This window comes from Fistularia commersonii, chromosome 12 (genome assembly GCF_037954325.1).
Source record: "Fistularia commersonii isolate RoL2024-O1a breed Wild chromosome 12, RoL_Fcom_v1.0, whole genome shotgun sequence".
Classification (NCBI taxonomy): domain Eukaryota; kingdom Metazoa; phylum Chordata; class Actinopteri; order Syngnathiformes; family Fistulariidae; genus Fistularia; species Fistularia commersonii.
In genome coordinates, this window is record NC_141295.1 from 6,230,258 (window position 1) to 6,249,089 (window position 18,832).

Consider the following 18,832-nt stretch of genomic DNA (forward strand, 5'->3'; position numbering starts at 1 on the left):
TAAGTTAACAATCTGCTAGTTTAGTTTGTTAGCTTTTTACCGTTGTTACTTTGTGTCAGAATGCTTACCCGGTACGCATTTAGCTTCTTCGTTAACTGTTTGCTAGCTTGTAATGTAGCATGGGTTCTTATAGCTGACTGAACCGCTAGCTAACACATTAGCATGTAACGTGACTGGATGAAGCTAGCCGGGATTCCCATAAAAGGTTGTTAATAATCGCATGTCCCAGTAAAAACAGAAATTAAATGACAATAAGTCTAGAAATTATATTGCATATGATGTTTGCATGTTGAGGGGAATCAGCCGGAGTCCAGTGGATTTCAAAGTAGACTTCTGCAGTCCTGCCAGCTAAAGGACCTCTCAGTGATTTCTTAAACAAATTTGACATTTTGCAAAACATCACATCCTACCAGCTCGCTGCTGAGATCGTGAACGTTGGGGTTTATGTTAATGCTTGTTTAGTGATTTTGGGGGGTGCAGAAATGATGTGGGTGTGGCTTAGGGGAGCAGTGGATTAGTTTGTTTTTGATACCTGGAATTGAGCAGGAACTGTTATTACAGGCTCTACTTGCGTGGTAAATAATAGCTATTCCTAATCAAGTCATTTTATACTAATATACCAATTGCATGTTTAACACTTATCCCTCCCTCTCTCTCTCAGGAATCAAGCCCCAATTTAACTATACTAATTAACTGATACTCTGATAGTATCAGTTAATTTCATCAAGGGAGATGTTCCCAACAGTTTATTACATTTTAAGATAGAAATTCTGCAGATGGACGCATGCATGAGGACGTGCTCTCAGAGGAAGTGGGTGGCTCTGAAAAGAGCCGTTGTGTTGGTTTCGTCCACAGGAGGGTAGATCTACTTGGAGCTGGTGTACTTGGTGACGGCCTTGGTGCCCTCGGACACGGCGTGCTTGGCCAGCTCTCCGGGCAGCAGGAGGCGCACGGCGGTCTGGATCTCCCTGGAGGTGATGGTGGAGCGCTTGTTGTAGTGCGCCAGGCGGGACGCCTCGGAGGCGATGCGCTCGAAGATGTCGTTGACGAACGAGTTCATGATGCTCATGGCCTTGGACGAGATGCCGGTGTCGGGGTGGACCTGCTTCAGCACCTTGTACACGTAGATGGCGTAGCTCTCCTTCCTGGGTCTCCTCCTCTTCTTGCTGCTCTTGCCGGCGGTCTTGGTGACGGCTTTCTTGGAGCCCTTCTTGGGCGCAGGCTTGGCGGGTTCAGGCATGATCGCTTCTTCCTCTGTCGAGTGACGGACTCAGTGTGAAGCAGCCGTATTTATACGTTTCCATGCAAATAAGACTGTGTTGGCTCCGCTTTGTGATTGGCTTAGCTGGTCAGCTGACTATGATGCGTTCTCTGCAGAGGCGGGAGTTTCCATGGTGAAGCAGGTTGGCGGCAACCGGGACGATTTGTTTTTTATAAAACAAAACAAACAACCGTATGTAAGTATTAAAGTAAAATATTGAGTTGACATAAGGGGATTTCCTTTTTGAATAAAAATAACGTCACCGCAAATGTAACAGTAAGAGCAGAACAAAAAAGAAAGAAAAAAACATTGAGTAATTTACGATACAATAGAAATGGTTGCTTTAACTCACAACAAACTTGACTGTATTAAAACATATAGGTATAATATCTAGATGACATAAGGGGATTTCCTTTGAAGCAATATCATGTCACTGCAATGCAACAGCGAGAGTAGATCAAAAAAGATCAAAAGAAAGAAGTAGAAAGAAACAAAATGAATACAAGAAAATAAATATAATTTACAATAAACTAAAATGGTTATTAAAACTTCCAACCACGATCATAATGAATGCGGTCGGACAGGAAGTCAAACTTTACTATAAACATTTTAATAGGTATGGAAGAGCTGCTTTCTGATTGGCTGAGCTGGTCAGGTGATTGCTGAACTTCTCTCCTCAAAGGCGGGAGTTTCCATAGAAACGTTCCACTGAAGAGCAAAATGGAGGCTCAAGAAGCCCTTTTATTCAGTGTTTTTTTTGTATTCAACTGATGAAATTTAGGTAAAATATTGAAAGGTAAGGCCTCAAAAAAGGTTTCTCCTTCGCTTGAGAACAGTCTCAGCAGACAATATAATCTACAAATAGATACTTGATGCTACAGGGTAAGTAAGTATTCAGTTCAAGTCATGATGGATTGTCTATGATCGAAGAAATCCGGAGTAATAATAGCGGTTAAGTGTTCTCTCTGTTCATCCGTAATAAGTCCCCTTATTCATAATAGGAACCAGAAACACATGTATTTGTGAGATATGCAGCTCTCTATCGGGTAGTGGTGGCTCTTAAAAGAGCCGTTGTTAGCGTATCCGTCCCGGGACGCGCTTAGCCTCCGAAGCCGTACAGAGTGCGGCCTTGCCTCTTGAGCGCGTACACCACGTCCATGGCGGTCACCGTCTTCCTCTTGGCGTGCTCGGTGTAGGTGACGGCGTCGCGGATTACGTTCTCCAGGAACACTTTGAGAACCCCGCGGGTCTCCTCGTAGATCAAGCCGGAGATACGCTTGACTCCTCCGCGGCGGGCCAGGCGGCGAATGGCGGGCTTGGTAATGCCCTGGATGTTGTCGCGGAGGACTTTCCGGTGCCGCTTTGCGCCTCCTTTACCAAGTCCTTTGCCTCCCTTTCCTCTGCCGCTCATGGTTGCTGATGAAGTAGATAAACAGAATGTATACAAAGCTAGCGCCGGTTTACCCTTATTATGTGTTACTCGCGGACGTATAAGAAGACAGGGGCGGGGCTTAAGCGGGGCGGAGCTTCGACGGCGGCCGGAAACCAACAAGGCGAAAGAAGAAACTAGTCCAAGTCGGGATCCTAGTTAGAATAAGAATAAGAATAAGAATAAGAATAAGAATAAGAATAAGAATAATTTTACTTATTCCGAAGGAAATTGTAGTGCCAGAGTTACATGAAAAATGTAACAATAATAAATAAGAGTAGAAAATTGTATATACAGTAAAAAAATAAGAGAAAATGTGGAATACGAAATAAGGATCAATTATAGTGTCTTAAGTAACTAGTGAAAGATAAGGAGTGCACAAGTGTATGAAAAAATATCGTACGTGTAGCTGTTATGATATGAGATGAGATGAGAACAACTTTATTTATCCCGAAGGAAATTGTTGTGCCAGAGTTTCAAGTAAAAAAACATAACAGTAATAGATAATAGTATAGGAGGAAGAATAAGAAATACAATGAAATATGAATTTTCCTAACTGTTAACTGTAACCAGAAGATCCCCTGCGGCTGCGGTAGGGGGAATTAAAAAGTCTGATAGCCTCAGGTAGGAAAGACCTCCTGTGGCGTTCAGTGGAGATCCTTGGTGGTATCAGTCTATGACTGAAAGAGCTCTGACAGGACATCTGACATCTGAGCTTTGACAGGACAGGATATGATATATTGCACAGTTATGAACATATATACAGATAAATTATTACAGTTTAAGTTATTGCAATCACAGTAAGTGGGTGAATTTTTTTTCTCTAAGGTGTAAGATGATAAGATTAGGCTCGCTTTCAAAAGCCTTTGTCCTTTACGCGGGCCTGGATGTGTGCGATTATTCCCGTGTTTGTTTTGTACAGCTTTACAGTCATGCTCGTTCATTATCCACATGCTATTAGTTATCAACAAATTATTCCAATAATATTCATGAAGCCAAAATTACTAAAGCCTTATTAAGTGCGTGGAGAGGTCATAAGAGCGGGAGTGTGTCAGCAGAACAATGTGTCCTCAACCAAAACAACATTATGTGCTCGGGCAGCAGAATACAGTGCAGATAAAATACAGATAATACAGATAAAAGAACATGCATTGCATGTCATAAACTGTCATACTTGACCTTGTAGAGAAACGAAGAACAACTCCATAGATGATAAACAAAGACAAACAAGTAGGTACTGTGGGCTCTTTAGATACCTACAACTTGCCATTTCACTCTTTGTATTATAAAAACACTGTGTCAGGGAATCATAGCCTGTCAGCCTTGGGGAAGTGGCTCTCTTTGCTGCCTGCCAGGGGATAGAAGATCAGATCCAGTGTTCTGTGTACTTTATTTTGACTGCTGAGTGAATACTGTTTGAAGCCAAAATATCTTCTCCTATTGCTTCATCAGCGAACACGTAGCATCTACCCACACATAGTGTCGGGGTAGAATGAGACATTTTTTTCTTTTTGCATGTGTTCAAGGAAACCTCCATCCACCGTCCCGCGTTTGTCAACTTGACCCGCACCTAATAAAGATTTATTTGAACGGGGGTCGGCCTCTGCGCGGACATGTGACCGCGTTGCCATGGTTCCGTGTCCAACACCGGCGCCGTCCAAGGGGGGTCCGGTGGACTCCGCATGATCCCCCGCGTCTGAACGGATCCACGGCTCGCCGACATGGTGCGTGAAAGACTCGGTTCGACTGCGGTCGGAAACCTCCGCGTTCCCCTGCTTCCTCCCGGATGTGTTCACACAGAGCCCCGCTAGCTTAGCCTAGTAGCATTTCCCCCTGCTACTTTAGCATCCTGCTAGCTTCGCCTCCGATTAGCTTGTCTCCCTTCTATCGTAGCCCCCTGCTAGCTTTGCTTCCCGTTAGCTTAGCCTTTTATTAGCTTACAGCCCTTCTACTGAAGCCTCCTGCTAGTTTTGCTTCCCGTTAGCTTAGCCTCCTGCTAGCGTAGCCTCCGGCTAGCCGCCCCGCTCGGACCCGCTGAACGCTCCCTTCTTTCTGTCCAGCCTCCCAAGTCCGGCTCGGGGACGAGAAGGGCCTCGACCCGGGGCAAGAAGGCCGGGAAGGGGAAGTCGTCCTCGCTGGTGGACGGCCTCTCCACGGAGGAGATGTCCAAGGAGCAGGTAGGAGGTACCAGGCAGGGTCTGGAGCGGGTCTGAGGTCCTATCATCTGTCTGCTGCTGATGTTTGCTTTAGGACGTTACGTTACACGAATCCAACTCAGCATGAATGTATCTGTGAATGGGTTTCTCACGGATTAGTTTTGCAGATGGTTTCATAAGCAGATGAGTTTGATGCTCTGGGGTGGTGTTTGACCTATTTCTGAACTTCCTGCTCACCACGCCATTTGTCCAGATCTAAAGTGATCCACCATTCAGACTTTCCCTGTGTCTGCGCCGACAGCTGGAGGAGCACATCCTGCGGTTGAGGGAGGAGCTGGACCGGGAGCGCGAGGAGAGGAGCTTCTTCCAGCTGGAGCGCGACAAGATCCAGGCCTTCTGGGAAATCAGCAAGAGGAAGCTGGAGGAGACGGAGGCCGAGCTGAGGAACAGAGGCAGGGAGAGGGAGGAGGCTGAGGAGCGCCACCGCGTGGAGATATCTGTGAGCTGTCCAGTCTGCAATGGAAGCAGATCTCCAGCCTGCAGGGCTAACGCTGTCCTCTGTCACCTTCTCACCATGTTGTGGACCGCTGGCGTCCAGGTGTACAAGCAGAAGCTGAAGCATGTCCTGGCGGAGCAGCACGCCGCCGTCTCCCAGCTGAAGACGGACGGCGTCGTCTGGTCCTCCTTGATCCAGAAGCAGAACGGCGAGTCGGAGCTGGAGCTGCGCGAGGAGACCCGCGGCCTGCAGGGGGCTCTGAGGGAGACGCAGCTCCACAACCACGACTCCATCAAGGAGCTGAAGCTGGTGAGCAAAGCTCTGCATGTCTCTTCTCCTGCTGGCGGTGATGAAGAGGTCCTGCTTTCAGCCCGCTCCTCTCTGCAGAGACACCAGGTGGAGCTGATGGAGCTCAGCGGCCGCTTCGACCGGAGGGTCAGAGGTGAGATCTCCTCCGGAGTCCGACGGGAAGAGGAGCCGTCCTGACGGGAAGGTAAAAACAAGTCTGTCTCGAAAGAAATGGAGATGAAGTTTCACCGGAGGGCGATGAAGATGAGGGAGGCGGAGAAGAGGAAGACGGACGCGGAGCTGGGCGAGCTGGAGGCCCGCATGAGGCGGAGGATGGACGCGCTGACGGTGGACCACCAGAAGGCCTTCAGGAGCGCAGAGGAATACTATTCTGCAGCGCAGAACAAACTGCTGGCCGACCAGAAGCTCCTGAAGGTCAGAGGACGGACGTCCCGGCCCCAGGTTCTCCTGGGTTTCAGAGGGGGAACGGCCAATGTGACCTTTATTTTGTTATATTCTAACAATATAACTACACCTACTGCCAAACCTGTCAGATAATAGGCAGAACACACACACACACACACACCTCTTCATAAGGTGGAACAATTACAAGTTATTTTATATCATAAACTCACCTGGGAAGTTAAGTTTTGAATGCCAACCTCTGTGTGTGTGTGTGTGTGTAGGAGGAGCTGGTGGAGGTGAAGAATCAGTGCTCCCTGAGCGACAGGTGTTTGTCAGACGCCCGTCAGGAGAACCAGCGTCTGCAGGCGTCGCTGCAGGAGGCGGAGCAGAAGCTTCCGGAGCTCCTCAGACGTCAGGAGGAGCAGAGGGAGGCCAAGGCCCAGCGGGAGGTCGGCCTCGCCCTTCACCCTCAATCCCACTGACTCACCTTTGAAAAGAAACTCTTATTTTGAAGGTTATCAATAGGGACTCTCCTCAGAAGGTGCACGTCAATAACGGGACACGTTTTTCCCCGAATGCCGTCTGACAGGCGAGCGCCGCCCGGGCGAAGGCTCTGGAGCGGCAGCTGAGGGATCAGGAGACGGAGCGCGAGTTGCTGCTGCAGGCCTTCCAGAAGGTAAGCCCCGCCCCTTCCTGGCCACTGCACGCCGCGCGCCCGATCGCTGACCGCCGTTTGCGCGTCAGGTGGAGAAGGAACGGGACGAGCTGCTGAGGAGGCAGATGGAGGCCATCCAGGACGTGAGGCAGAGGAGCGCGATGAAGGAGATGCTGCTGGAGAGGAAGATGGCCGCCCTGACAGAAGCCCTGGAGAGGAAGGACAGTCAGCTGTGCGCCGCGCTCGCCACCGCCGACCTCCAGCGGGACGCCGGGATGCGGCTGGAGGTACCGGAGTAGATCCGCTTCCTGTTCCGGACCGATCTCCAGGATGTGATGTCACGTTCGTCGCTCGTAGCTCCGCCCCCTGGTGTCGTGCTGACCGACTGTCTGATGTTGTGAAGGGAATCCTGGAGGAGAAACAACGGCGCGTCGCCGCCCTGCAGGACCTGCTCGCCCGGGACTGCGAGGTCAGTTCGCCGTTTCCACGGAAACCCATTCAAACATGTTGGGGTAACTTGGTGGATCTCAGAGATGTTTGTGTTCAGGACTTCCAGAAGCTGCAGCAGAGCTTCTCCCCCCTCGGAGGAGACACCCTGACCCCCGCTGCCCCGCCCGCCAGCGCCTGAACGGGCGCCGCCGCGCCGCTCACATTTCATTTGGAGCGTTTAGTTTGCAGGACTCCGCCCCCTGCGTCTGACTCCGCCCCCTCAGCTAATAAATGAGATCTTCTGGAGAACCCGGCTTCTGATTGGTTGAATCCCTTTAATGGGTTGAAGCAGTTGCTATTGGTTACAGCTCTGCATGCCGAATGTTCCGTCAGGTTCTCCGCAAGCTCCGCCCCCACAGGTACTCACCGGGTGGAGAGCGCCACCTCCCCGTCCTTCCGTCATGGCGGCTGACTCTCACGCCGAGAGCCGATTGGTGGACGGAGTCTGAACGAGGGAGTAAACGGTGTGGGCCTCGCTGGCGGCGGCGTCCGGGCCGCTCGCCACGGCCTCGTAGATGCTGATCTCCTCGTAGACCACGCCCTCCTCCTGGTTCCTGCTTCTCGCCCTTTTTGCGCAGAAAATCCAAGCGGTGACGCCGGTCAGAAGCAGCAGCGCCGCCCCGCAGAGCCCCCCGCCCAGCGCCGGCGCCATGGCGACCAAGGGCAGCGGCTCCTTCCGGCCTCCGTAGGGATGAGAACCCGGAGTGGTGCCTCCCGGTGGAGCGTCGCGGCTTCCCACCCGCAGGTAGACGGTCTTGTGGCCGTTGCAGAAGTACACGCAGGAGTCGACGTCATTGACGTTGGTGATCACCAGCGACTTGTTGGCGAGGCAGAAACCAAAGCGCTTGTCATCACGCCGCTCCTCGCCGTTCTTCACCGTGAGCAGGATCACCATCTTCCCGCCGAGGTAGCGGCTCCAGGTCACGTCCCCCTCGGCGTGATGGCAGGGGAGAATGGCGACGGCGCCGGGCTCCATCTCCACCACCTCCAGACCCCCTGCTGGAGGAGAGACCAGCAGGTCAACCACACTGGAAGCGGCGAGAAGCTCCAGACCTGGAGACGCTCGCCGGATCCCGTGGCTGCAAAGCTCAGAACTCAACATTCGCCACGGAAACGGTGCGTCAGAGGAGCTTAAAAATACCCAAACGGGAAGCTGAGTCACCGTGGTTAAAACGTCTAAGACGGCGGCGGCTCCTCACCGATCCCGAGGAGCAGAAGAGCTGGGAGGAGCAGCATCTTCTTCAAGAGGTCGGGGCGTCTGAGGCGGGAGGCGCGCCTGACCGGCGGGAAGTCAGAGGGTCACATGACCCCGCGGGGAGGAGTTTATCCCAGGACTCGCTGAGCAGAACCTTCCGGAAGTCTGACAGATCCTTCCAGCGAAAAAGGAACCACGTCTGTCTTTACGTCAACGAGACCATTTTTATTTCTCTTTTCCAGAGGAGGACAGAGAGGAGACACCCGATCCTTCTACCCATCTGAAGGTCATCTCAGGGTCACCTCTGCTGCAGTGGACAGGTGGGAAGTGGGCGGAGCCACAGACTCGGGCGCTATTTACATTCGAGGTTATTTGAAAAAGGACTTCCTGTGCGGCTCCGGGCCGCCGCCGCTTTGGACCGAACCATCTCTGCTCCGCCCGCCAAGTCACCGGCCGATCTTCGATAAGTCTCCAAACGACACGGTGGCCGAACCTCGCTTCGCTGGCTTGATCTGGAAGACACACACACACACACACACACACACACACACACACACACACACACACGTCAGCGTCCTCTGCTGGTCAGTCCCAGGTGCTGCAGGAATCTCCCCCTCACCTGTGACTCGTGGGGCTTCCAGCCAATCAGATGGAGGACCTGGAAGGTGGCGGGGATGGAGCCGTCCTCGCTGCCATACATTTCTGCAACACACACACACACACACACACACACACACACACACACACACACACACACTTACACCCTTTCCTCCGACCGCCTTCCCACAGAGGTAACGGCGGCGTGCTGTACCTTTATAAATGGCGCCGGCTGCCAGCAGGGAGTCTCTGTGAAGGAGGGAGCGGCGGTTCCAAGCGCAGTTACTCTCCCCCATCCCTGCGTGCGCACACGCACACACACACACACACACACACACACACACACACACATCAGGAAAAGCAGCTAGCTGGTGCGCATGCTAGGCTAGGTAGGTCCTACCTTGCAGGTCGGTCATGAGTTCCATGATTCCGGGGTAATGAACCTGAACTTCATCCACATCCTGACGCAGGAGAAATTCAAACGTCGGGTTAAGGAGGTGGTGGGCGGAGCCGGCCGATTATGATGGGATGGCGACTGACCACAGTGAGCATGTTGAAGCCGGCGCGGCCCAGAAGGTTCCCCAGGTCGGTGACGGCGGTGTACGGAGAAACGCGCGGCGAGAAGCCGCCCTCCCGCTCGGTCTCGGCCAGCTGCAGCGAACAGCGCAGCTCGTACAGCGTCTCCCCGCCCAACATGGCGCCGATGAAGACGCCGTCCGGCTTCAGCACGTTGTGGATCTGCAGTCAAACACACGGGTCACCGTGGAAACGAGGCTTTCGTTTTGAGGATCGAGGTCTCCAGAAAACGTCCCCCGGGTTCTGCTCACCTCTCTGAAGGCCCCGGGCAGGTCGTTGACCCAGTGCAGGCTGAGAGGAGACAGGAACCGTCAGACATTCACCCGCTGGACGTTCAACCCCGTTTACAAGTCAGTGAGGGTGGTGGATCACCTCAGGCTGCTCACCACCAGGTCGAAGGTGTTCTCTCTGAAGGGCAGGAACTCCTCGTCGGCCAGGAGGACGTCCGTGGGGATCTCCGACGTCCGGCGGCGCTTCTGCGGTTCGAAATCACAGGAGGAACCTCGGCTTTCAAACCGGAACACGTCTCCGAGCAGGACTCACCAGGGTCTCCACGGACGTCTCCGTCAGGATCAGACGCTCCACCACCTCCTGAGGGGACGCAGCAAAACATCATCCACTCTCCATCTGATGCTTTTCATTTGAACAATGAATAACGGGAGCGCACTCACCTTGCTCAGGTGCTCGGCGATATGACCTTTGCCCCCGCTGACGTCCAGAGCCAGAGGAAACGTCCTGAGAAGGAGAAGGAGATCATCTCCTGTGAACCATCTGCAGGCTCAAGGACACCAAGGAACCGAGGAGAAGCTCACCTGGCGATGTCGTAGACCCGGTCCGCCAGCCGGCCTCCGACCTGCAGGCAAACACAGGGTTTCCCCGCTAAACTGTCCATCATCTGCACCCTCTCGGACCTTTATTTAACGCTACGTGGCTTCTTTCGGCCCTCGGTGGACGCCGTTATGGTGTGACTTCCAGCTCACCTCCTGCCGCAGGTAGTCGTAATGGTGGCAGTCCTCCCGGGCCGCGGCCCAGTTCTTCTGCTTCCTCTTCATGCTGCGGTCGAAGACGTTCATGCCGCCCCGCTCCGCCGCCGACAAACCCCGGCGCGGCCCGGCCCGGAGCCGGGCGTACGAAGGGGTCCGGGCCGCCCGGAGGACCCTGTAGCAAAGTCCGCAGCTCATCCCGCCGGTAAACACAGGGATTAGCTTCAGGGAGGATCTGCGCATTCACTTCCGGGTCACGCTGCTTTGTTGACCCCGGAACCAGGAAGCTGTAAAAGAAACAGCGCCAAAATACACCTAGCGGTCATAAGTGGAACTACAAAGATGGCGCCCGCCCGCACCGACCGTCATTTATTATCATTATTATTTTTTAACTTAACAAATCGATATACAAATAATAATGAGTACAACTATAACTTTCTATGCTGCCATACATATGAATTGTTTTTGTTTTTATGAACAAATCTACATACACAACAAATACATATATACAAAACCAGACAGGCATTCAGGACTGTCTCAGAAAATTTGAATATTGTGATAAAGTTATTTATCTTCTGTAATCCAATTAAGAAAAACAAAAATTACTATTTCATGATATTATAATATTTTGAGATAGGATATTTGAGTTTTCATAAAATGTAAGCCATAATCAGCAATATTAGAATAATAAAAGACAATATTATAGTTTATAATATCACAATACAATATTTCAGTTTATTTGTAATGAATCCAGAATGTATGAAATTTTTGTAATTGCATTACAGAAGATAGAGAACTTTGACACAATATCCAAATTTTCTGAGACAGTCCTGTATGATGAGTATAACTAAAATTTTCTATGTTAATAAACATACACAAAAATATTAGACATTTTTTCAAAATAAAAATTGTTCTCACTGCCTTCCGCTTCTGAAGTGCATAAATAGTTTTTCATTTTGTTTTGTTTTACTTTTTTATTACCATATTATCAGAGTTCCAAAATAAAATGTTATTATACTTCACAATAATATGGAATAATAGTAGGAAATTGTATAAACAGTATAAAAAAGGGGTGAGAATAAGAAATACAAACAAAACTATAAAGTGTCAAAGTAAGAGGTCAAGTGTCTTAAGGTCTTAAGTACAAAGATTTTGAGATTCCCGGTGGCTGAAAGGAGAGGAATTAAAAAGTCTGATAGCGTCAGGTAGGAAAGACCTCCTGTGGCGTTCAGTGGAGCTCCTCGGTGGTATAAAAGGGGATTTTATTCAGCGGTGAAGGTGTTCATAAACAATGAAAAAACATGATTACGTACAGAACGAATGTCCATACATCCTCTGCTTCCTCATCCCCGGTTGATTCATTGACACTCGATTCTACCTTGCCATGTTTGTTTGTACATTACATTACATTACATGTGGCAGATGCTTTTATCCAAAGCGACTTACAATAGAGGACATAAGCACAGCAAATAACACTTCCAAATACAAGATGCACAGGAAATATACAGAACAGTAAGCTGGGGTTAGTTTTTTTTTTTTTAAGACAAAAATGTACACATACGTACACACACACGCACACACTGCATATGTACATCTGTTTATACTATTTACGTTCAATAAAAAAAACAATGAAAAAACATGGACTACACAAAGTGTGACTCAATTAAATTTCATAAGTGGGCCCAAACAACCATACATGACTGTTCAAAACAAGCATAAATCGTCTTTGTGTGCACTATTATCAAACCAAAATTGAAATGAAAAGCGCGTTTCGTTCAGTTTGTCCCTCTCGCCTTCCGTACCAAAACACATGACGTCACTCGAGCGGTGCATGGCGGGAAAGCACGTGGATCCGAGCGGCGTCGCGAGCTTGCGGGTGAGTCCGGTGGTCGCGAGCTCCGTCCGAACGTTCGATCCCGGGTCGCGGGTCCGACTCGAGCACGCGTGCGCTCCAGCCGCCCGCGCGGCTTCCCGCCAAGAGGCCGCCATGTTGGACCGGCGGACATTTTGTTTCCCAACATGGCGCGCCGGAGCCTGGCGGAACTCCTGAAATCACGCCCGAGGAACCGCGAACACCCGTTAAAACCGGCCCCGCTGAAGCTGCGCGCCTCTGTTCTGCGTCTGAAAGTAATAGAGTAAAAGTAACGACAGCGGGAATCGGTGTTTTAGGACGAAACAGCAGGTAATACGTCGGGCTCGCAGTCCCCGGGGAGGAGCTCCATCTCTGGACCCGACGAACCTCCGGCCGCCGTTACTCAAGTTACTTGTTGTATTCGAGTATTTGTGATCGTGTGGATCCTCGTCCCGCAGGGTGGACCGCGGACCTCCGAGATGTCGTCCGAAGATGAGCGCTTCCTGCGGGTGCAGAAGGACCCCCGCTTCTGGGAGATGCCGGAGAACCAGCGCAAGGTCACCATCGACCAGCGCTTCCGCTCCATGTTCACCGAGCAGCGCTTCAAGGTGAAGTACACGGTGGACAAGCGAGGACGACCCGTCCACCAGACCTCCTCCGAGGACCTGAGGCGCTTCTACCAGCTCTCTGAGTCCGAGGAGGACCAGGAGGACCAGGAAGGAGGAGGAGACTTCGGGGTGAAGGTCGTGGATGAAGGTGAGGAGATGCTCCTGCAGGAGGACCTTCCGGAGGAACCTCCGGGATCTGATCCGAGACCTTTTCCCCGCAGACGAAGAGGCCGGGAGGAGCTCCGAGGACGAGGACAGCGACAGCGACAGCGAGCCGGACCTGGCCCGCGGGAAGGGCAACGTGGAGACCAGCTCGGACGAAGACGAGGACGACGTGGACGCCGTCCTGCGGCGGGAGGAGGAGGAGATCCAGCACGACTGGGGCGAGCTCTGCAAGGACGCCCCGCGGAGCGAGGAGGTGCGGCGCCGTCCGCGGCCGCCGTCTCGCCCGCCGGTCCTCCGCTCACGGCGTCCTCCTGTGTCCTCAGACCTCCTCGCGTCTGGCCGTCTGCAACATGGACTGGGACCGCCTGAAGGCCCGCGACCTCCTGGCTCTGCTCAACTCCTTCACGCAGAACGGCGGCGCCGTCCTCTCCGTTAAGGTAGCGGCTTTCCGAGAAGATCCCGCCGTCCCTGGACCTCGGAGAGCTCACCAGAACCTCCTCCCCGTCCAGATCTTCCCCTCGGAGTTCGGGAAGGAGCGTCTGCGGGCGGAGGAGACGCGAGGACCTCCGGAGCTGAAGGTCCTGCCCGAAGACTCGGACGAGGACACGGAGGAGGAGCGGTGAGGTCCGAGGAACCGACCAGGTGGACGCCGGGACCAGGTTCTGACGGTTGGTGTCCACAGGGTCTACAGGGAGAAGATGCGCGACTACCAGTTCAAGCGTCTGAAGTATTTCTACGCGGTGGTGGAGTGCGACTCCGCCTCCACCGCCGCCAAGATCTACCAGGAGTGCGACGGCTACGAGTACGAGACCAGCTGCTCCGTCCTGGACCTCCGGTAGGCGCCGCCGTCCTCGCCGGGGTCGGATCTCCACGCCGACCTCTGACCTCCACGCGACCTCCGCCTCCAGGTTCATCCCGGACGGCGAGACCTTCGACGAGGAGCCCAAGGACGCCGCGACCGACGTCAACCTGGAAGCCTACGCCCCCAAGGTCTTCACCTCCTCCGCCAACACCACCTCCAAGGTAGGAGGTCCAGGGCCGTGGGGAGATGTTCTCCTGACCCCCCGCAGAGCCGCGTGACGTCCGCATCCTCCCCGACCTCCAGGTGCAGCTGACCTGGGACGAGACGGACCACGAGCGCGTGACCGCCCTCAGCAGGAGGTTCGACAAGAACGAGCTCCTGGACATGGACTTCAACGCCTACCTGGCCTCCTCCAGCGAGGACGAGGACGAGGAGCAGGAGGCCGGAGGCCTCGGGGACCCGGCAGAAGGTGGGAGCCGGCGTCGGCGTAGAAGGTTCTCCGTGTTCTCCACCGTGCGCTGATCTGGATCCGCGTGATGATGTGCACCAAAGAAACCCAGAAGCCAGATCCGGTTGCCGAGGTGGAGACGAAGCCCGGGGACGAGGAGGAGGAGGAGGAGACGCGGCAGAAGAAGAAGAAGAAGAAGAGCGAGGGGAAGATCTCCAAGTACCGGGAGCTGCTGCGAGGCCTCCAGGACAAGGAGAAGCAGGAGGACAAGGACATGGAGATGGAGGTCACCTGGGTCCCAGGTGAAGAGCAGGAGGCTCCAGCTTTCAGCCCTTCGGACGTCGAGAGCAAAGAGGAGAAGGTCCTCAAAGTGTGGAACCCTGTGGTGTTGCAGGCCTGAAGGAGACCACGGAGCAGCTGGTGAAGAAGAAGCTGCAGGCCAAGGAAGCGCTGACGCCCTGGGAGGAGTTCTTGCAGAAGAAGAAGGAGAAGAAGAAGCACAAGAAGGCCCAGAAGAAGGTGGGAGTGGCAGAAGCACACGGGCCAAAGGCATTCTGGACCGGGTTAGCTTAGCATTGCTAATCCGACCCTTGTTCCCAGCAGAGCGGCGGCGGCGGCGAGCAGCTCAGCGACGATGAGCTTCCTCCAGACGTGGACCTGAGCGACCCCTTCTTCACCGAGGAGACGGCCTCCGCAGGTACGTCCGGTCCTGGTCTGCCGGGGGGTCAGAAGGTCCTTCACAGACCAGGACCTCAGGGGATGGAGGTCCAAGGTCCAGCCCGGATGGTCTCCATGGCGACAACCAGCTGCTCCATCAGGTGAACGTGATGTTTGACCTCCTGCAGACGTGAAGCAGAAACCGAAGCAGAAGAAGAAGAAGAAGAAAGAGGAGGTGCAGCCAACAGAGGAGGAGGAGGAGGAGCTGAATAGACAGAAGGTCAGAGGTCACGGAGGAGTGTGTGAGCACGCCTGTATGTGTGTGTTTTATGCTTTAAAAATGTGTGTGTAGGCTGAGATGGCTCTCCTGCTGGAGGACGACTCCGAGCAGCAGCACTTCAACTACGAGCAGATCGTGGAGCAGCAGAACCTGAGCCGCAGGAGGAGGAAGCAGCTGCAGAAGGCGGGCCAGCGGCCGCAGGACGACCACTTCCAGGTCACCGTCGCCGGGGAAACGCCGCTCGACCGTTGTCATGGCGATGGTAACCAACCCCGCTCGGTGTGTCCGCCCGCAGGTGGACGTCAAAGACCCTCGTTTCCAGGCCATGTTCACGTCCCACCTCTTCAACCTGGACCCGTCACACCCGAGCTTCAAGAAGACCCGGGCCACCGACAACATCCTGGCCGAGAAGCGGCGGCGGCGGGAGGAGCGGGAGGAGCGGGAGGGCGCCGCCGCCCAGGCCCCGCCCCCCGAGGCCTTCTCGGAGGCCCGGAAGGCCACGGACCCGAGTCTGGCCCTGCTGGTGAAGTCCATCAAGAGCAAGACGGAGCAGTTCCAGAGCCGGAAGAAGCAGAAGGTCCAGTAGACCTTCGGCGCGCGCACAGACTTTTTGTACAGAAATACACCGTCATTAAAAAGGGGCTTGGATTCCACTTCTTTATTCGAGCTTCCGGCAGATTCTGCCGTGTTCTAACCGGGATGGAAGTCGCGGAGGCACTGATTGGCTGCCTGTCAGACAGCAACCGGGGGAAACTAAACCCATGCGGGCCTCATTTCACCTCTGACCTACAGCCAATCAGGAGCGACCAGGTGTGTGTGTGTGTTAAGAGCTGAGATCACATGACCAGGAGGCGGCGTCCATGTCAGAAGGTGGACCTTCACGTCATCCTGCAGGCGGAGCTTCTGGCGCCCGTCAGAGTGGACTCTTGGGCCCGGGGTACTCGAAGACGGCGGCGGCGCCCATCCCCGTCCCGACGCACATGGACACCACGCCGTACCCCCTGCGGACGACCGCCAACGCCAGAAGGTCAGCCTGACCTTCCCTCGACCCCGACGGGAAGCGACGGCGGCGGCGCGGTGACGGAGACCCACCTCTTCCCCCGGCGCCGCAGCTCGTGCAGCAGCGTGACCACCTGCCGCGCGCCGGTGCAGCCGAGCGGGTGTCCCAGCGCGATGGCGCCGCCGTTGGGGTTGACCTTCTCCGCGGGGATCCCCAGCTCCTCCACGCAGAAGGCCGCCTGGCTGGCGAAGGCCTCGTTGATCTCGAACACGTCCACGTCGGACACCGTCAGCCCTGCGGGGGGACGCGGCCGGAGGTCACTCGCCCGACCCCGAGGTCGGCTTCGCCGGTTACCGCGGTTACCTACCGGCTCGCTCCAGGGCGGCGGGGATGGCGGCGGCGGGTCCCACGCCCATGATGTCCGGAGGGACGCCCACCACGGCGCCGGCCCTCAGCACGCCGAGCACCGGCAGGCCCCGGGCCTCCGCCGCCGAGCGGCGAGCTAGCAGCACCGCCGCCGCGCCGTCGCTCACCTGGCTGGAGTTTCCTGGCGGACAAACAACATCGTCACGGCGACGGACCGGCGGGTGACGCGAAGGCGGCGAGGACGAGCTCCTCACCGGCCGTGGTGCTGCCGTCTGGCGTGAAGGCCGGACGCAGCTTGGACAGGCCCTCCAGCGTCGTCCCCGCGCGGATCCCGTCGTCCCTGGCGACCGTCAGCTGACGCTCGCCGCCGTCGGCGTCCAGCAGGCGGGTGGCCACGGGGACGATCTCCTGGTCGAACAGGCCCGAGGCCTGAGCCCGAGCGGCTCTGAGGAGCACATGGAGGTCACGTGGAGGTCACGTGGAGGTCAGGGGTCGAACGAGGGCGGTCATGTGACTGACTTCTGCTGCGAGCTCAGGGCGAACGCGTCCTGCTTCTCCCTGGAGATGCCGAACCTCTCAGCCACCTTCTCCGAGGTGATGCTGCAACACACACACACACACACACACATACCGGACATGAACGTGTTCTTCAAGCTGGGGGTCAAAGGTCGGCGTGGGCGGAGCCTCACCCCATGGGGATCAGACAGTCCCTGGCCTTCTCACACTCGGTCACCCTGGAGCTCAGATCTCCTGGATCTCCAACGGCCCTCAAAGACATGCTCTCCACCCTGCACACACACATTCACAGCGCTCAGTGTGTGTGTGTGTGTGTGTTAGTGTGTGTGGTGCGTTCACTGACCCGCAGGCGAGGCCCAGGTCGATGGAGTTGCTCCTAATCGCTCCTGCAGATGAGAGATGGAAAGACATGACTGGTCACTCTTGGTTCCTCCTGCACGTTCCTGGAGATGGTCTCCTGGTCTCCTGGTCTCCTGCTCACCTGCGATGTTGAGAAGAGCCTGCAGGCCAGAAGAACACTGGCGGTTGACGGTGTAGACCGGGACCGTCTCTGGAAAGCCGCTGCAGAAGGAGGTGGGGACAAAGGTCAGGTGAAACCTCAGGTGAGAAGGTGGAGGAGCAGGAGGTCTGACCTCATGAAGGAGGACACCCTGGCCATCAGAGCTCCAGCGCCCGGCTGAAGGACGTTTCCTGCGGAGAAGGGACCGATCTGAAGGAGATACTGGAAGAACGAGCCACCGGCAGAGAAGACCTGGCCGGAGCCGATCGAGATGGTGAAGTTCATGAGAAGCTCCGGTCTCACCGACGCAGATGTCCCCCAGCTGCTCCGGTGGAAGCCCCACGTCCTTCAACACCGCCGCCATCACCGCAGACAGCAGCTCGTCAGGCGTCGTGTCCTTGAACCAGAACGTCCATCAGGTTCTTCTCAAAGTTCAAAATAAGATTTTATATAAAACACATGGATGAGAAGAACCCAGGTGGAGGCTGGTGTTTGGGAGTGAGGAGGACGGAGAAGAACAAGTCACACTGAGATGCTTTGGAGTTCGAGGTGGGATGGGGAGAAGGATGCTGGGGTTATAGGAGACCAGGAAGTTAGATGGAGGCAGGTGATTGGCTAATGCTTAGACGGAAGCAGGTGATTGGCTGAAGCAGCAGCCCGAAGAGGAAGTCCACCGAAGTCGCTCCTCTCCTCGGTAAACATAGTTAGCTGCTGAGGCTAACTAGCAGACGGTCGAAGATACAACCCGTCGCTGTTGGAAACCGGAAGTGGGTGTGATACGACATCGCAGGCGAACCGGAAGTGGACTTCGCCCCCGTCCCGTACCTTAAACGCCCCGCGTTTCGCCTTCCCGATGGCGGTCCGGAGAGCGGTGACCACCACGACGTCATCGCGGGGCTGTGCGGGAAGCAGCGGAGAGCCGTGCATGGCGGCGGTACGGTTCCGGGGTCCAGGTCACCTGACCGGAAGCTGTTTTGTTTTTCAGGCGTCACTTCCTTTTTATGGAAGAAGGGGCGGAGCTTCCCGATCCAGGGGCTTATGGTTCAACCTGCAGGTCTACTTCCTGTTTACGTTCTCAAGCCGGAAACGAGCCTCGTTTGAATTGAAGA

At 54.7% G+C, this 18,832-nt stretch overlaps 7 protein-coding genes across 10 annotated transcripts; 2 read left to right on the plus strand and 5 right to left on the minus strand.

Moving 5' to 3' along the window:
• Nucleotides 1-750: 750 nt before the first annotated feature.
• On the minus strand, nucleotides 751-1,443 carry LOC147228586 (histone H2B 1/2-like). The gene has a single exon (XM_086156088.1). The coding sequence runs from the start codon at nucleotides 1,238-1,240 to the stop codon at nucleotides 866-868; it is 375 nt and encodes a 124-aa protein (XP_086012214.1). The 5' UTR covers nucleotides 1,241-1,443; the 3' UTR covers nucleotides 751-865.
• Nucleotides 1,444-1,456: 13 nt separating this feature from the next.
• LOC147228587 (histone H4) lies at nucleotides 1,457-2,774 on the minus strand. Its single transcript, XM_086156089.1, has one exon. It carries the CDS (start codon nucleotides 2,670-2,672, stop codon nucleotides 2,361-2,363), a length of 312 nt encoding a protein of 103 aa, XP_086012215.1. The 5' UTR covers nucleotides 2,673-2,774; the 3' UTR covers nucleotides 1,457-2,360.
• A 1,501-nt stretch (nucleotides 2,775-4,275) lies between these two features.
• Nucleotides 4,276-7,428, plus strand: LOC147228588 (dynein regulatory complex subunit 4-like). Its single transcript, XM_086156669.1, has 11 exons — nucleotides 4,276-4,414; nucleotides 4,751-4,867; nucleotides 5,148-5,345; nucleotides 5,445-5,651; nucleotides 5,730-5,784; nucleotides 5,860-6,065; nucleotides 6,317-6,484; nucleotides 6,625-6,711; nucleotides 6,780-6,977; nucleotides 7,094-7,159; nucleotides 7,238-7,428. Exons 1-11 carry the CDS (start codon nucleotides 4,412-4,414, stop codon nucleotides 7,316-7,318), a joined length of 1,386 nt encoding a protein of 461 aa, XP_086012795.1. The 5' UTR covers nucleotides 4,276-4,411; the 3' UTR covers nucleotides 7,319-7,428.
• Nucleotides 7,429-7,434: 6 nt separating this feature from the next.
• On the minus strand, nucleotides 7,435-8,519 carry LOC147228589 (uncharacterized). The gene is made up of 2 exons (XM_086156672.1): nucleotides 8,379-8,519; nucleotides 7,435-8,178 (listed from the first exon to the last, which is right to left on the minus strand). The coding sequence occupies exons 1-2, from the start codon at nucleotides 8,413-8,415 to the stop codon at nucleotides 7,595-7,597; spliced, it is 621 nt and encodes a 206-aa protein (XP_086012798.1). The 5' UTR covers nucleotides 8,416-8,519; the 3' UTR covers nucleotides 7,435-7,594.
• A 59-nt stretch (nucleotides 8,520-8,578) lies between these two features.
• On the minus strand, nucleotides 8,579-10,728 carry ndufaf5 (NADH:ubiquinone oxidoreductase complex assembly factor 5). Its single transcript, XM_086156671.1, has 11 exons — nucleotides 10,528-10,728; nucleotides 10,360-10,400; nucleotides 10,219-10,282; nucleotides 10,091-10,138; nucleotides 9,920-10,023; nucleotides 9,799-9,838; nucleotides 9,512-9,709; nucleotides 9,372-9,432; nucleotides 9,186-9,269; nucleotides 8,994-9,076; nucleotides 8,579-8,886 (listed from the first exon to the last, which is right to left on the minus strand). Exons 1-11 carry the CDS (start codon nucleotides 10,726-10,728, stop codon nucleotides 8,821-8,823), a joined length of 990 nt encoding a protein of 329 aa, XP_086012797.1. The 3' UTR covers nucleotides 8,579-8,820.
• A 1,610-nt stretch (nucleotides 10,729-12,338) lies between these two features.
• esf1 (ESF1 nucleolar pre-rRNA processing protein) lies at nucleotides 12,339-15,982 on the plus strand. Of its 4 annotated transcripts, none has more exons than XM_086156663.1 (14): nucleotides 12,339-12,406; nucleotides 12,841-13,138; nucleotides 13,212-13,408; nucleotides 13,479-13,592; nucleotides 13,665-13,774; nucleotides 13,838-13,990; nucleotides 14,064-14,178; nucleotides 14,261-14,426; nucleotides 14,510-14,707; nucleotides 14,800-14,924; nucleotides 15,006-15,102; nucleotides 15,251-15,342; nucleotides 15,415-15,558; nucleotides 15,638-15,982. In XM_086156663.1, the coding sequence occupies exons 1-14, from the start codon at nucleotides 12,341-12,343 to the stop codon at nucleotides 15,926-15,928; spliced, it is 2,166 nt and encodes a 721-aa protein (XP_086012789.1). In that variant the 5' UTR covers nucleotides 12,339-12,340; the 3' UTR covers nucleotides 15,929-15,982. The 4 variants fall into 4 exon arrangements, with proteins under 4 accessions (XP_086012789.1, XP_086012790.1, XP_086012791.1 ...); XM_086156664.1 differs by having other exon boundaries at nucleotides 15,009-15,102; XM_086156665.1 differs by having other exon boundaries at nucleotides 12,385-12,712.
• Nucleotides 15,983-15,985: 3 nt separating this feature from the next.
• Nucleotides 15,986-18,719, minus strand: acaa1 (acetyl-CoA acyltransferase 1). Its single transcript, XM_086156670.1, has 11 exons — nucleotides 18,549-18,719; nucleotides 18,027-18,120; nucleotides 17,857-17,914; nucleotides 17,706-17,785; nucleotides 17,568-17,610; nucleotides 17,398-17,496; nucleotides 17,228-17,308; nucleotides 16,963-17,153; nucleotides 16,710-16,889; nucleotides 16,435-16,636; nucleotides 15,986-16,343 (listed from the first exon to the last, which is right to left on the minus strand). The coding sequence occupies exons 1-11, from the start codon at nucleotides 18,648-18,650 to the stop codon at nucleotides 16,256-16,258; spliced, it is 1,218 nt and encodes a 405-aa protein (XP_086012796.1). The 5' UTR covers nucleotides 18,651-18,719; the 3' UTR covers nucleotides 15,986-16,255.
• Nucleotides 18,720-18,832: the final 113 nt, after the last annotated feature.